Source organism: Aythya marila (assembly GCF_965140915.1).
Source record: "Aythya marila genome assembly, chromosome: 2".
In the NCBI taxonomy this organism is placed as follows: Eukaryota; Metazoa; Chordata; class Aves; order Anseriformes; family Anatidae; genus Aythya; species Aythya marila.
This window is the reverse complement of record NC_139043.1, coordinates 109144386-109160760: the sequence shown is the minus strand read 5'-3', so window position 1 is coordinate 109160760 and position 16375 is coordinate 109144386. Positions and strand designations below refer to the sequence as shown.

The 16375-nt window shown below is 33.9% G+C and overlaps 1 protein-coding gene across 2 annotated transcripts in view; it reads right to left on the bottom strand.

Moving 5' to 3' along the window:
* Window positions 1–15169, bottom strand: part of ST18 (ST18 C2H2C-type zinc finger transcription factor) — a gene marked incomplete at its 3' end in the record, with an annotated part of 67446 nt that extends 52277 nt beyond the window's left edge. For both annotated transcript variants that reach the window (XM_082752687.1, XM_082752688.1), the window contains exons 1-2: window positions 14886–15169; window positions 12929–12959 (exon numbers count right to left, since the gene is read on the bottom strand). In XM_082752687.1, coding sequence (XP_082608813.1) covers window positions 12929–12959; window positions 14886–14940 — 86 coding nt within the window. In that variant the 5' untranslated portion in view covers window positions 14941–15169. The remainder of the gene's footprint in view (window positions 1–12928; window positions 12960–14885) is intronic.
* Window positions 15170–16375: the final 1206 nt, after the last annotated feature.

Genomic DNA, 16375 nt, shown 5'->3' with positions numbered 1-16375 from the left:
ATTCTACCATATGTATCTTAAACACAGTGAATATTCCTCATATTCTGAATGCTCAAATGTTATGGGCATCTGCAACACTAACCATCTGATGTAGTTGAAAATATTACGGCTTCTCAATTATTTCTCTGTTTATTAATAGAGGATAACATGAATATCACATTAAAGTTCAGAATCACAACAGAGTAAGTGTCACATTGGAAATGATGTCCATATAACAGACATCAGAAATGGATGTGGTGCAGATGAATATGCACAATTTATTTCTAAGAAAGTACAATCAAGTGTTTCTTAATTCATAATTGTGAACAACAGTTCATACCATTCATGTTGTTTCAGGCAAAATGAATAAATGACAGATGTTTGAAAACACTTCACATGCTGTTGCTTTATTAAACAAAACCTTCACTAGATTTACCTTTGACTCTTCCTCATTTATTTGTCAAGCTTCAAATTTACCTCCAGTAGTTATCATACCAGTATTTAGGACAAGATGAATTTCCATTGTTTAATTCCCCTTTGACAAAACTACGGCTGTTTCTCACACAAGCAAAATTAATATATTTTTAGAACAGAATTTCCAATTAAATCATCTAGTATGCCCTCTGGTGTAACACAGGTCATAGAACTTCATCTAGCTCTTCAGCATTAAATCTGTAACTTGTCTGACTATCACGTATATTCTAGTCAAGGTAAGGAAAAATGCAATCAGAAGATTGCTGCTGTGGGTTGGCACAGCAGCTGTTAAAGCCACTGGTATTTCACCACAACTATGAAGGATAGCCACAAACACAGACATCAGCAAATCACAGACAAGACAAGGTACTACTACAGTACTACTGCTACCTGCTCTCTGAAGTCCCATTTTGGGAAATGAGAGCACAAGAATCCCACTTGACTATAACTACCATGATCTGGCAGTAGCAGAGACAGCTTTGATTAAGGCTGCTTATATGACCTGACCCTGTGTATTCTTTTGGATCACAATGGAGCTTCACCTTCTGAAGAAAAAGTAACTTGAAGTTCTGTTTTGGTAAAATTTCAGGCATCAGTTTTGCTCACAGTTTACAGCAGTAAATCCAAAATTGCTTCATCAGTGTCAGGAGGCCTACATACAGATCTGCTGGAAGCCCATTGATCATTTTAGAAAGTTTCTCGTTATCTTATCCTTATCATATCTGTCTCTGTACATGAACACCACACACACAGATTTCCTCTATAGTTCCCATCATTTTAAGATAAGTGAATACAAGAGTTGCTACTTTACATAAAATCATTCTTGACACCTACCACAGGAGGATGAAAACAAAACCAAAAACAAACAAACAAACAAAAAAACACAAACCAAAACCAGTTGTTGCTTTTTTCCTAGGAAATGTAAATTAGTCTTCATAGGCCCGACAGAGATTTTTCAATGCTAGAAGAATATATTCTTGCTTTTGGCGTTGACTGTTTATAGTGTTGTTTTTGACTTTAACTGGAATCTACTAGTTTGCAAGAGGCAGTTTAAAGGTTACTTACCAGCAATTCCATTATTTCCCTTCTTTTCTACATTACAGTGCTTAAAAGTAAGAATGATTGATAATGAACACTGAGAATTTTACTACTATGAAAAAATATATCTGTCCCTTTGTAACATTCATGGCATGTCAAGTTTATCATTGTCTTAAAGTTTCTATTTCTTTCTTTTCCTTATGTGCATTCACACATACACACATGTACTTTAGCACAGATTTGTCAAGCTGCAGTTTGTCAAATGGTAAACCTATAATTTAGCTTCTCTATTACTCATCTCATAAATTCAACGTCTAATAGTTTTGTTGCTATTTATCAATGGTCTGCTTGTTGTCATGGAACACTGATTCAGCTGTCAAGGTTATTTGGTAATCTGAGGCTCATAAAACAGGAGAAGCTCTTTTTGTCATGAGCCTAAAGCCAATGCATACTTTTTCCAATTTAACTGTACTTAAATTTTATGAATAATTAATCATTTCAGTATTATTGATAATCAGAAGATTTTTTATTAGTATTATTTTTTGGTCAATGACAACTAGCAAAAACAATCTTGTGTCAGTTACAACATGATGCAAAAGATTAAAATCTAAGACCTACTTTCATGTGTTGAGGCAGGGACTGGTAGTATACAGACACAGTAGTGCACTGACTTCTCTTCACAAAGCAATGCTTCAGAAGAGAGAGCTTTTAAGAAATACTAACAATATATAGTTTTTCCTACTGTTGAAAATTATAATTCCCATCTTCCAATCTTATCCTTTTTTTTTTTTTTTTTTTTTTTTAATTGGTTCATCTAAGTGACTTGTTTTTCAAACCTTTAACCTGACCTTTACCCACTTTGTAGCCAGCAAAGATTTTTATTTATTTATTTATTTTCACAGCAACTTTTGAGCTGGAAAAGCAGGACAACAGATCTAAGAATGGCTATGGTTAGTAAAACTAGGGGCATGTTTAGCCTGATAAATGATCTTGCCAGCTGCTTTAGGTCTTGATCAAGCTTTGTTCACAAACTTTCAGATGCCTTGCAATGATCTGGAAGTCAAATACTACTTTTTTCCTTGCAGGAGGAAAAAGTTGATATTCTAGAATTAAGGGACATATCACTCACAGCTGAACCAATATCTTACAAATGGCTGTTATGGTAAGATTTTCTTCTAAGAAATTTAAGACTGAAAAGGAACAGAAATTCTGAATGTCTCCTCACCTTGGTCCCCTTCTATGTCTGCTAGTTATCTACGAAACAGATGAGCTGGATTCTAACTAAATGTCTAGTGGCTTCCAAAGCCTCAGGATATAGCTATAGGTCTCTAATCCCCAAAACTCACACAAAAAGTCCTGAGCTCGTTGTATTAACTGATGATAATCAGTATAAATGATTAGCACTGAATACAGAAAAGGGACTTTTCTGTACCAGAAAAGATGGAAAGCAACTTTTTGCTCAATCAGATAATGACAGGATAAGGGGGAATGGTTTTAAACTGAAAGAGGGGAGATATAATTAGAGATTAGAAGGAAATTCTTCACTCAGAGGGTGGTGAGGCACTGGAACAGATTGCCCAGAGAGGTTGTGGATCCCTGGAGGTGTTCAATACCAAGTTAGATGAGACCCTGGGCAACCTGATCTAGTGGTTGGCGTCCCTGCCTGTGGCGGGGGGGTGGAACTAAATGATCTTTAAGGTCCCTTCCAACCTGAGAATGATTCTATTATTCTATGATCTTCTCCTAGGACTGATCACATCTGTTGAAAAAACATTGATATTTATTGCATTGACTAAGAATGCTAGAGGCTCATGAAAGGAGCTGCAGTGTTAGACCCCAAAGAAACAGAGTGCAGGTTGTCTGATCACTGCAACTGAAAACCCTAATAAGTACTGTAAATTAAAGCAATGCCAGATAGATGAAAGCAGTTGGGGAGGAAGGTAGAGCAAGTTTTTCTCTGTTAAGTGGGATATGATAGTGCACTTACAGATGTTTTGTATATTAGTGAGTTTCTCCCTGAACACGCTTCAGCACAGTTTAAATGAAATGACAGTTCTATCTACCTAAAAATAATTAAAAATAGTAAAGTAAGAAAGAATTAGGAATTTGGGGGTGTGGGAAAATTATCCAGAAACAACTGCTTGCTTTACAAGTTATAGGTGGCAACACAGTGACTAACTGAAAAACTTCAAGGAGTAAGAATGTGCAACTGAGAAAACTGTAATCAAAGGATGGGCTACAGTTTATTGACAATCTAAGACTGAATTAAAGCAGAAAAATACTCCAGCTGAGAATTCCTGAAAAATCATTTGGAATAGAATTCATCAGGTAAGAATAATTTTCTTCAATCAGCATTTTAAAATATTAAAATGTCCCCATTTAAGATGTTCCCAGAGCTTAAACCAATAAATTGTGCTTAAGAAAAAAAAAAAAAAGTTAATCATTTAACCATTTAGATTTGGTGAGTTGTTTTCACTAAAGCAGTGGTCGAAACTTGGAACTTATGTCTTATCCCAAAGATAATTAAAGAAAATGAGAATGTTTCTCATTTATTAATATCACACACAACATATATTATATATATATATATATACATTTCACCTCTTTCTGTCTTTAAGAAACCCATACCTTTATCCTACAAGTTGTGTCTGTGAAAGGGACAGAACTTGTTCCTCTTCACAATCATCCCAGGGTTAAAGGGCTTTCCATAAATAGAAAAGGTTACTGACATACCTGAGCCATGCTCTTTTTTAAAAATGTCAGAGTTGTGAAAAGTTCAGTCCAGGGCTGAACAAGATGAAAGGAATGCACATGAGGTAGAGATGGGAAGAAAGATAAAAGGGAAATTCATATTTATGAACACTAACGTAGAGCAAAATAACCTCAGCTTGGGGGTATAAAAACATCTGTATATATACACAAATGAAAGGTTTAGATAGGAAAAAGGAAACAGAACTGGACAGATAATATTGTGGAGAAAATATGGTATAACTGAAATCTGGCTGGACAATGATATTAAAAGATATATTTTATTTTAAAAAGACATGCAAGAAAAGCAAAGCTGCCACAGCCTTGTTCATGAAAGAGGATTTATTAGCCCCCATAAGAAGGGGCCAGGGAGAAATGGGTAATGGTATTGAGTCATTATGTACTGATCTTGGAGATGTTTCAGACAGTAAACTAAATGTTATAGGCCACCTGACCAAAAGAACAATTGGACTGTGAAATGACTGAGCAAATAAAACGAAGCACGCAAAGAGTGGAGCAATGGTAAATCAGCAGTAACATAGGAAAAGGTATGCAGTTATGGTCCTCTACCCATGTCTCACAGTCACTGTGATACCTGAGGACAAGGATTTTGCAACAGACAGATTTTGATTAGAATAAGAACTCAAAACTTATTTATCATGCTCATGAAATGCTCACTTTTTTTTTTTTTTCTTTATTCTCTCCCCTCCCCCTGTGTTTTTTTTTTTTTTTTTTTTTTTTAATCTACGGCTTACTATGTCAGTATGGTTCTCCTTATAGGAAAGGCAACTCTGAGAACAACACAGGTTCTAATTCTGTTTTCTCAGTTTCTTGTTTTACTTTTAAAACATTGTAGGATCATGAGGATATTCAGATTAAAAAAAAATAATTAAAAAAGTGCATATAAATATTATAATTTAAATACTATGTTAATGAAGTGAATGGCTATTTCAGGGTGTTATTCTGTAGGTCGTTGATCAAGAATTCCATTTAGCTAGAGTTGTGGATTTGGACCCTTTTACAACAGATAACGTTTTTTGTTAAAAGCTAGTTTAGAGGTAACTTAATTTTTATTGCCTGGAACACAAATTCTTAATCTCAGTAATAAAAATGAATACCCCAAAGTTGGGCCAAACTGTCTCCCTACCCTCTTTTTCTCACTCACTTACTCACTCACTCACTCACTCACTCACTCACTCACTCACTCACTCAATCTGTTCAGGTTCAGTAAGTCAATAAATTCCAGGGGGACCCAAGACAAGAATTTGGCTTAGAACTGATTAAGTTTCTAGGTAATACTACAGATCGTCCTGTCAGCTTTTGGATCCAGAAAGTCTTACATGTGAGTGATCAGCCTGATAACCCCAGTAAACTCTTAAAAAGCATACATGTAACTACAGTCTGGTTAAAGAAGATGTAAAAGAAAATAGAAAATAAGCCTTTTATTCTATTTATTTATTTATTTATGATTTCAATTTATTTGTTTGTTTATTTATTGACAGCAGACAATGGGGTCATAAGCAATTAATTTCAGGTACCTTCCTTTAATGCAGAAGGAGGACCCATGGCTGTATTACCTTCCTTGCTTTTCTATCTTCTGCCTGTACAGTCTGTTTCAGCTTGCTTTTTCTTTGCTGAATCTGCCCTTGACACCAGTCAGACAGAGCAATTCAGCTAGCCATAATATTCAATTCATGATTAATATACATATGAGACAGAAATCAGGGGTTGGTTTTCAATCCTTATATGGTTTGTGGTCATCCAAAAAGATCTACCAGAAGAGGAAACAGTCATTTGGGGCTATAATGTTCTGATATATTCTGTCACTCAGCAGAAGGCATTAGGACATACATAACTCTAAACTCATATGTATGGATAACATTTACTGTGTGCTGTTGAACACCGAAGTAGCAATGGGGAAGATAGCTCCTAGACTACATTAAATAATGTAAGTAAAAGTGTTAGTTCAAGGTAAGGGACATTATAAGATGCAATAAACTTTCAGGAAGAAAAAAGAATGCAAAAAAAACACTTTGACAGCCACAATTAAAGTGATGTGAACTTGTCATATATTATAAAACTATCAATTTCAGAAAAAAAACATACTGAAACTAATGTAATTTTTATATTAAATTGAGACTTTAAGAAGAAACACAGCAAAACCAAAACCAAATAAAACCAAATTAGTGAGGACAGTTTTCTAAATAGTTAAGTCAAATAACTATCAACCTCAGGATTACTTGCAACATGTTAATGTTATCGCTTGGGCATATATTATTTCTCTTCATTGAAACAATGATATTTTTTACAATGAATTTTCAATTACAACTTGCAGTTTCATTTAAAGAATGATATTTCAATTAAAAAATCTTTTATTTGATGTTCATTATACAACACTTACATAATTATATGCAAGCCACAACCCACTTAGCTGAACATTTGAAAGCAGAAAATCTGAGGTGGAAAACATTTAATTTTTGAATTTCTTTCTGTGTTTTTTTTTTTTTTTTTTTCCTTGTTTAATTTTTAGTAATATGGTTTAACAGTACTGAAAGAATAACATGTTTTTGAAGTATAAAACTGCATGGGGCTGCAAAAAAGGCAAAAAGTCTGAGGTCCCTCAGCTCATCAGAGCACTGGGAAAGGAAGAGTAGAGGAGAAGGAGAGGACAGGGAAAAGAAAAAGGACAGCACTACAGATTTCACAATTTGTGCCTTCTTAAAGTGGGACTAGAAGGAAATGTGGGATGATATTAGACATGACAGTCCAATGAAGTCTTATTAACTGAGAGTGATTGACATATAAGATACAGGCATAGGGTTAGATGAATTTAAACACTATTGTTTTTTTAGTTCTGTGACCACCATACACTTGCCTTTGCCTCACAATCAGTAGCATGTACTGATTGTTCAGTTTTTGCTAATTATTGCTGTTCAATATTTTCTATCAAACATCAATTTCAAAATATTTTTCCTTAGTAAAACCATAGATTTCCAGAGATTATTTGTGCAAAGTACTGACTAGCATGCTAGTCTAAATTTGTTAAGAACCTAACAGTGTCATCATAAAAGAAAAAGAAATAAACAAAATTTATTGAGAATTTTAGAAAATATGATTAATGATATCATGACAACTTTGATTATATCAGAAGTCATAGAATAAGAAGCAGAGGTTAATGTTTTCAAAGATTCATAACCATTTCAATATCCACAATGCCTAGTGCAGATAAATTTCTTTTCCAAACTAGAGAGCAAACAATAGATACAGTTAACTTATAATTCTGGTACTAGATCCTGGGAATAGAGGATATGTGCTTGTTGTTTAATTGAAAATCAGTTATCAATGAAAACAGCATGATACAGATCTTTGTCTCAGATTCAATGCCTAATATTAATATATCATACAGAAATATTTGAATGACTAGTTGGCATAACTCTGTCCCAGCCATTTACAGTCATAGAGGACACTGGAGAAGAGAGCTGGGAATGTACCTATCAACACCTAATATTAAACTGAAAAGCAAGCAAGCAAACAAACAAACATTTTTGTCAAGCTCGGACTTGTCTGCACAATATCTGAAACAAAATCAGGATAAATATCCTGACAATTGACATAACTCTATGGAACTTGACCATCTTCATTTAGAATTTTCTAAGTCTATTTGGACTCAGGGACACATTTTGTTTCTGTAAAGCAAAATAAGGACTACGAGGACAGTCCCACACCTTCTGCCAGTAAGAGACAGATGAGTCATCAGGAAATTCAAGAGTCCATCTCAGTTCTTTTTCAATTATGCTTATTCAAGATTAGGACAAATGTGCTTTACCCTAGTCATTTTCAGAAATCTTGAGTCTATGACCAATTTCTGTGGAAGCAGAAGCCAAACCCAAAGGACAAACTTGACAGTTTTCCACATGCAGGCTAGGAACACACAGTGTTCTCAGTCATTTTCTCAGCTTTAGGCAGTTGTTTGGGATAAGAGTGCTGTGAAGCTAACAGCTACATGAAACAATCACAATCTCAGTTCTTACTGAAGAGTATCTTTGAGTCTTTTTGTGTGATTTGTTTTCATATGCCCACTTCTCCTTCCATCAGCAAAGTACTGCTCAGTGCTCAGGTCATCTGCCAGGATACTGCTTTCTTTTCATACAAACTCTTCTTCAAAACCTTGTTACTTTATGAAACTCGCCAAAAGAGTTACTATTGAATCATTCATTTTTAAATGCATTTAGGAATGCATAACCCATTTCTTTCATGTTATGAACTTTTCCTGAGTGGCCAAATTATCTGCTCTCCATCAAACTCTCTGCGTTCATTCCATTGCTGTCTGAAACTAGAGCTCAGATATAGCAGGATACATATCATCTACCAGTACTAAATAAAAAGTACTTTAGTTAGCAAAATACTTTTCATTATGCTGTCAATATTGCTATTTATATTGACATACCTCTTAAACATTTTTGTTAAATTTGAGGAATACATTTTAGTGACATAAATCTTTTGAAATACTTCAGTGCCATGGACTGCAAGGTTGCTTTCCTGCTTTCTCATTCTCCCAGTTAAGAGAAGCACAGGCTGCAGTGCCTTATTATCTCTCCTACCAATGAGACATCCAAGGCAGCTCTGCTCTACCACCTCTGCTAAAATATTCAAGACACTTATCTCTCTGTTTTATCCATATTGTACCTTTAATCTGAATACCCAAAACGTCTCACAACAAAACCAAGGGTTCCAGATAAAAATTATCTTTTCTTACTTTAAAAAAAAAAAGGCCCTTCTGATGAAAAGTTCCAACACTATAGAAAGTACATAACTACAGCCAAAAGAGAGCAGTTTTGTTCTACAGGACTTGAAACATAAGTGCCTTGTAGAGTCTTCACTAATCATTAGTGACAGAAGCCAGAAAGACTTGTTTTCACCTGTATCTAATCAAGAAATGGAACCATTTCTATTCAGACATGGACCTGGCCAAACTGATCTATGCTTTTGTAATCCCATGCTTGGATCAATCCAATTTGCTCTTCTTTGGTCTGACCCAGATGCCACTCCATAACCTACAGATGGTTCATCATACTGTATCCCATCTGTTAAATAGAACACAGTAATGAGAATACATCACACCAATATTCCTCACTTCCCTTTGGTTTTCATTCTAATCCTTAAACACAGCTGAAGGTCCTGGTCCTTTCACTGGTCCATGACTAAATCATCTAAGAGAAGACTTCTTTCTGCTTCTTTCAGAAGATGGATTCAACAGAGAGGTTATGCCTGAAAAATGACAGGTTCAAACTTGAATATATGGGACAGAAAGCTCCTGGCTTCAGCACTCACTTTACCACATATTGTGTTTTGTTTTGTTTAGGTCATGATAAAAAATCAACCTCTTTCTGTGGACAGTTTAGCTACCAACAGAATAACTAAAACACTATAGTCATGTATGAAAAATTAAAACATAGTTTGTAAGTAAATAGTTAAGGCTGAAAGGAGAAATAGTCTCATATTGAAGGGTTATTAATATCTTCCGAGGTTAGCATACTATACTTCAACACTACAGAATATACAGTAGATAAATATGAAAATCTTATTAACTAGTAACAATATTAATAATGTATATGTGTGTGAAGAAAATTATATGGGTTTTAAATTTGAAATTCTTCAAAGCATATAATAACATAAAATCAATATAAGTTTGGAATTTAAATAGGAGTGGTCATAGAATCACAGAAAGTTTGGGTTTGAAGGGACCTTAAAGATTATGTAATTCCAACCCTCCCTTCAGGGTAGGCACACTTCCCACTAGATCAGCTTACCCAAAGTCCCATCCAACCTAGCCTTGAACACTTCCAGGGATCCACAACTTCACTGAGTTCCAGTAGCTCAGCATGCTCTGACTAAAGAATTTATTCATTATGTCTACACTAATTCTACTTTTTGATTGTTTTTTTTTTTTTTTTTTTATCTTTAAACCATTACTCCTTGTCCTATTACTATGCTTCCTGATAAAGAGTTACTCTCCAGCTTTCTTGTAGGCCTTTAGGTATAGTAAGAAAATGTAATGTGTACATGTCAGTAGCTGGTAAAAAAGTACAATGTTATAAAAAAGTACAATGTAAGAGAATTCTTAGTTATTTTACTTGACAGAAAAAAAATAAGCAAATAAACTATAACAACAACAAAAATTATTTGGCCCTTAAAGCAATGTTTTCCTTAAAATTTAATTCCTAAGTACTATTTCTCAGGAAAACATGGATAATAGCAAAGCCATTAGCCAGACTTCTTGGTGAAATCTTGTCTTTCTTGAAATCAATACATTTTATTTATTTGTTTATTTATTTATTTATTTATTTTTGGCATTTAATTCCGTTAAGCAAGAATGCAACCCTAGAAATTATGAGAGAAATTTTTATGCATTTTTGGTGTTTTCAGCTCTTTGTTTCACTTTTTATTTTTTTCGTTCTCTACTTTTGTGAAACAACTTAATGAATAAGAAAGGCTAACAAATACTCTAGAACCAATCAATGTTACAAAACTAATAATAATACAATATGAGCATGTAAGCTTATGTAGTGCTTTTCATGTATAAGTATCCCAAGGCACTTTGTAACAGAAACTCAATAAGGAGTGCAAAAGTGCTTTGTCAGATAGGATAAGCCAGGGGAAAATGGGAAATTAATTAAGCATGGATTTAAATTTGTCAGCCAACACAGCATTTTCTGACTTGGTCAGAAAAGACAGTGGTTCAAATATCTTTATCTAGTGAACACAATAGACTTTTTCATTCTTTATTTCTGGAGGAATGTTCAATAGTTCTTCCATAGTAATATGAGTGTGAGTAATATGAATAAGTTAGGCTACATTTTCAAAAGGAAACCCCCACGTCTCTAGCTATTATTTTTCATACACAAGCAAATTCACAAAAGTTGATCACCTGAACTGTATGTCAATAAAGCCTTTTGACTGCTGAAATACCCAATATGAATTTTTGTGTAGTAGAAATCACAAACACCGAGTTATGGATTAGACAATTTTATTTTATTTTATTTTATTTTATTTTATTTTATTTTATTTTATTTTATTTTATTTTATTTTATTTTATTTTATTTTATTTTATTTTATTTTATTTTATTTTATTTTATTTTATTTTATTTTACGTTTAGTTCAGTGTTTTAAAAAAAGTGTGTTTCTTTAAAGATATACTACACACCTCTGCTAGAAAAAGTAATCTGCAACACTGTATTTCCTAAAATTGTATGTATTTGACAGGGAAAGTGAAATTGCTTGGGAAAACCTATAGTAATTGATAATGCATAAATTACAGCTTCCCTGATGTTGCAGAAACTTGCACATCCTCTATTTTTCAAACATTTTTCTCTGAGGAACACATGGACCATCCTCATTTTTGGATGACTGCCTCTTTGGATTAATGCATCCTTCTGGTGCATAAATTAGGGATGCACAGAGGAAAAAGGAGAAGCACTAAATCTCAGAAAACTGAAGCTGTACAGAAAAATGAGGTTCAGGGTAGAGCTGAGTAAGTGCCTCACCATGAATATTTTATCTAAAAAGTTAGCTTCCACTTCTGTTTGTCAGAAATATATAAGAAGTTTATAATTTCCTGAGTTTTATTATAAAACAGAACTCTAAAATATAATGTCTTAACTGCAAATAACTTCCTATAAATATTTCATGCCCTATATTAAGAGAGAGTGGCATTTTGATTGATCAAATAAATTACATGCTCTTGCTTTTATTCCCTAGATGGATGAGCCCACAAACACATACTTCAGACGCCTGCTATGCTTAGTAGCATGTGATGAAGAAGACTGAGTATGAGAAGTTAATTTAAGCAAAACTCCTAACAGTTTTTGTAAAAATGTTTCAGGATTTATATTGCAGAATTTGTGATTTGGATGAATAATTCAGGATTTACTTGTAAATATCTTCTGAGGGGAATATGTGAGTGAACATGACATAAGAGTGAACTTGTCCTCGTGAAAACCCAAATTTGATTGTACTTGTTCTTTGTTGAAGATTTGGTGCCAAAGGTATAGCAGATATAGCTCGTGGAACAGCTATTGGAAACTGATGTAAATATTAATAAAATTAAAATAGTAATATAAAAATTTTACTAGATTATTGATGATATCCTTGCAGAATTTGTTTATGGCTGAAATATCATTCTCTACACAAATTTGAAAAGTACTTGCTTCTACTTCAGTAAAATGTGGAAATTCAGCAAGTACTTGTTGAAAAATGAGTAACTCGTGCATTTAGAATTTACAGCAATTTACAGAGACTATCACTGTTACAAAAGTCATCTAACAAAACTATATAAAGACTAATGTCTCTTAGACTGTTGAGAAGTTAAAATGTTATAGTATTTATTACTGATCAGAAACCATACCTTTTTATTGTGTGCCCTGACATAGGCTACAAATAAAGACAACGTACCAGAATCCTGAACATTAATTTATTGCATTATTTTTGATTATGCTTACATAATTACTTCTAACCTTCTTATCTTTTGTATATTTAAAAAGTGAATCAAGTTTCCTTTGTCTGAGACATGCTATGTCTCTACATATTGAAGCATTTGCTGGATTTTCTATTAAAAATTGGTACCCTCGGTATGAATTTATTGATATAATCAGAAAATAAAACTGAAAAAATAAAAGACTTGAGTTCTTACCTGAGCTCTTGAGCTATAGAGTCCACTTGAACTGTTAATAAAAGCAGAAGGAAAGAATGAATTAGTTTACACTTCCAGACTTGTGCTTTCTTCAGCCTTGCACCTGCCCATCTGATGACAGAGGAATGGCTATCAAAACACAGGTGATTATTTCATGCTAACCAGAGGACTGTATCTACAATTAGCTACAAAGGCAAGTATTAACTGAACAAATAATTCTCATAGTTATTTTAGGACACATAAAACGTGAAGGATGATCTTCACTGGAAAAACAAAACAACAACAAAAAACAAACAAACAACAGAAAAATAAGAAAAACTGAATAGAAAGAAGGCACTTTTGTTTGTTGAAAGTGTAAAAAGTCTTGGATTCTTCCAAATTTTAATTTAAGTTAACAGTGCTGAAGGCAGGCTTATAAATACCTGCCCATGCAAGGGTATGCAGCATACTGACAAAGCCAACAGGTGGTTCTAAGGATTATTCATGTTGCACAGGCAACTTTTGTTTTGCTTCTCAGAAAATTTTCTTGATCTATTAATTCATATACGTGTGTGTACGTTTGTATAAAATTATAAAGAAATAAAATTCATAAGTTTTAAAAATACGTAATTAGTGCTTTAAATGAAAAGAATATGAAAGGCATATCCGCTATTAAATTTGATTGAAATCTATTAGCTAAAACAGACTCTTTTAACTGAGAAGATATGCATGAGACTGCTGAGGTGAGAGAAACTTCCCTAATCAAAATATTTCCTATCCAGTAGCAAGTCCTCTGTTCTTATACTCTTGAAGTATATATGAATTTTACATTACTTTCAGTGAGCATTACTGAGAGATGTTTCAAAGACATGAAATGCTTATCTCTTTTGTATTTATCACCTCATCTGTGGAGAGTGGGTAGCATCCCCACTCGTTTTCTCTCTGTCTTTTTATCAGTGCAGTCTAGCACTTTTCACTCTTTGGTTAGTTGAGACTAAATAATTAAGACAAAACTGCTTTTTAATTTTTCATTCTGACCACAATTCAAAGCTGAAGGCACAATATTAACAACCCAGATCTACTGAATTGTGACAATGAATCAAACTAATCTTTTTTTATTATTATTTTTTCCCTACAATCCTAAGAGTGTACAATTCCCATTAAAATCAGATTGAAAAATGGGTGCTTTGCACCTCTGAAAATAGTCATAAGCAAAAATGTTTGTAGGGAAGGCAAAACTTTGTCATTTATTTTAACGTATCTCAAATTTTCGGTCATTATCAAGAGTCACAAAAAGTGTTATGAATTAAAATAAAAAGTTATTTTCCTGAAAGGGTTGTATTGCTAGTCAATCATGTTTTCCAGATGTTGAGATCATTAAGGGCTTGTTTATCTCTCAGGACTGCATTTCCATCTGTTCTTTACAAAAAGAGGAATAGCTGGGAAATTAAACTATATTATAACTTTGCAGAATCAAACATAAGCACAAGTACTTTAAAAAGACACAAGGTTCTCCTCTGTTGCATACACCTGTGCCTTTTGATTAAAGTAACTTTACTTCTGGACCATTTATGCAGGTAATTTGCTGATAATTAATGGCACTAGGCAGAAAAACACTCAGGTGGCCTAGACAAAGTTTGGTATGTTATTTTGAATGAATCCATTCAATATTGTCTAGCTTAGGAAAGATGTCCCTAAATAAAATCTTTGTTTGCATAATAAAAATCATATTTATTTATTTATTTATTTTGAGAATTTGTTCAAAGTAAATATCATACAGTAGATTTTTTTTTCTGTTTTTCTTTAAGCCATAGCTAATAACATCGTGCCCCTTAATGTCATCAGTCTCTGTCCCGCCTTGATTAAAAAAGCAACCCTAAGGAAGCTACAATCTCTCTTACTGCACATTAGGGACTGTGCACAGGAACATTTCATGGTGTGCTGGACACAGGGTCATGAAACTTGCTTGCTAACTCACCCTTGGTTCCTTTTGAGCGTGTGCGCAGCTTTTTATTTTCCCCATCTGCATCCATCTGTAATATTAACACAAAGTTTTTAATTCATTCATTTTGCCATTGAGAAAAAAAGTCTCAATTTTTTCTTTGTTTGTTTTTTTTTTCCCCACATTTCCAAAGGGTAGACAGTAATAGAAAGAATAATCATGCCTTATTAATCTTGTCAAAGAGATAAAAAGCCATCTGTGAATATCTAGTAAATACCTAAGAGATACCTTTAATGATACAGATTTGTTTAATAAAGTGATGGTAATGGTAACTCTTTAAGGTTTAATGACAAGGTCTACAGGTGTTAGCTGAAGGCATAAGGTTAGAAATTGCAGTGTTGTGTGACTGTTGCTTTTAACATTCTGGAAGAAAAGGTCCCACAAAGCCCCAGTGCCTACAGTCATGCTGCATGATTGTAACTGTCGCATATCTGAGTAGCTGCAATGGAACCTGCATCTGACATGAAAGCCTCGTGCTTGAATGTGCATAATTGCACACATACAGTTTTGAAATACTTCATCACTTAAATCAATCACTTCTCATAGAAGTTTTAGTCAAAAAGACAGTTACAGATTTGTATTAATTTTGGGGAGAACATAGCCTCCAGGTTTGCATTTCACATAAAATAGATAATTTATTATTAATTTTTTTTTTTTTAAAAAAAAAGCTGCTTTCATAAGATTTCTAACTGAAATAAGGGATGCCTTGCAAGAATTGCAGTTCTCATGACACTTTTGGCTACATCTAAACCAGCAGTGGAAATACGCACCTTCTGGTCTTGGATCTGGCCCAGACCCATAATTGTAGGGGCAGGTTTTCAATCCATGGATTTTATTACAACCCCCTGAAATTCAAAGGGATTAAGATTTCATGTTCGGCTGCAGTGACATGCAGCAGATTGTATAACAGTATAATGTTGAACATGTCCAGAGAGAGAAAATCCTTTTCTTTCTAAAACTCTCAATTTTTAAGTATGGAAGAATCTGTCATAAGGAATTTTTGGCCAGGAAAAACAGCAGGAACTCAATTTTCTTCAGTTTATGGTAGTATCTTACTACCTATCTTTACACTGAATCTCAGTTTCCCTCTTTGTAAAATTGTGATGATCCAACACACTGCAGAGGAAGCAACTCCCATGTGTTTCTGAAGATCAATATGCAGAAACAACTGCAGACACCAGCATCTGATTTATATCACTGTGCTGGGCAATAGGTAGATGCATTCTATGGGTAACAGAAGTTGCCAATGCCTGACAACTGTGAATCTTTCTCTGTAAAAGGTCGCAAGACAAAAAGCCATGTCAGCAGATCCTCTCCATTTTTTCACCCTTCCTTACTGAAGATCAGCAGCACTGATTTGCCCCACAGGGGGAAGATGCAATAAGCTGTTTGTGCCTGTTTCTATGTATAGAGTTTGCAGATCTGAAGATTCTTTATTTTTAGCTTTACATGACTCAGAAAACTGA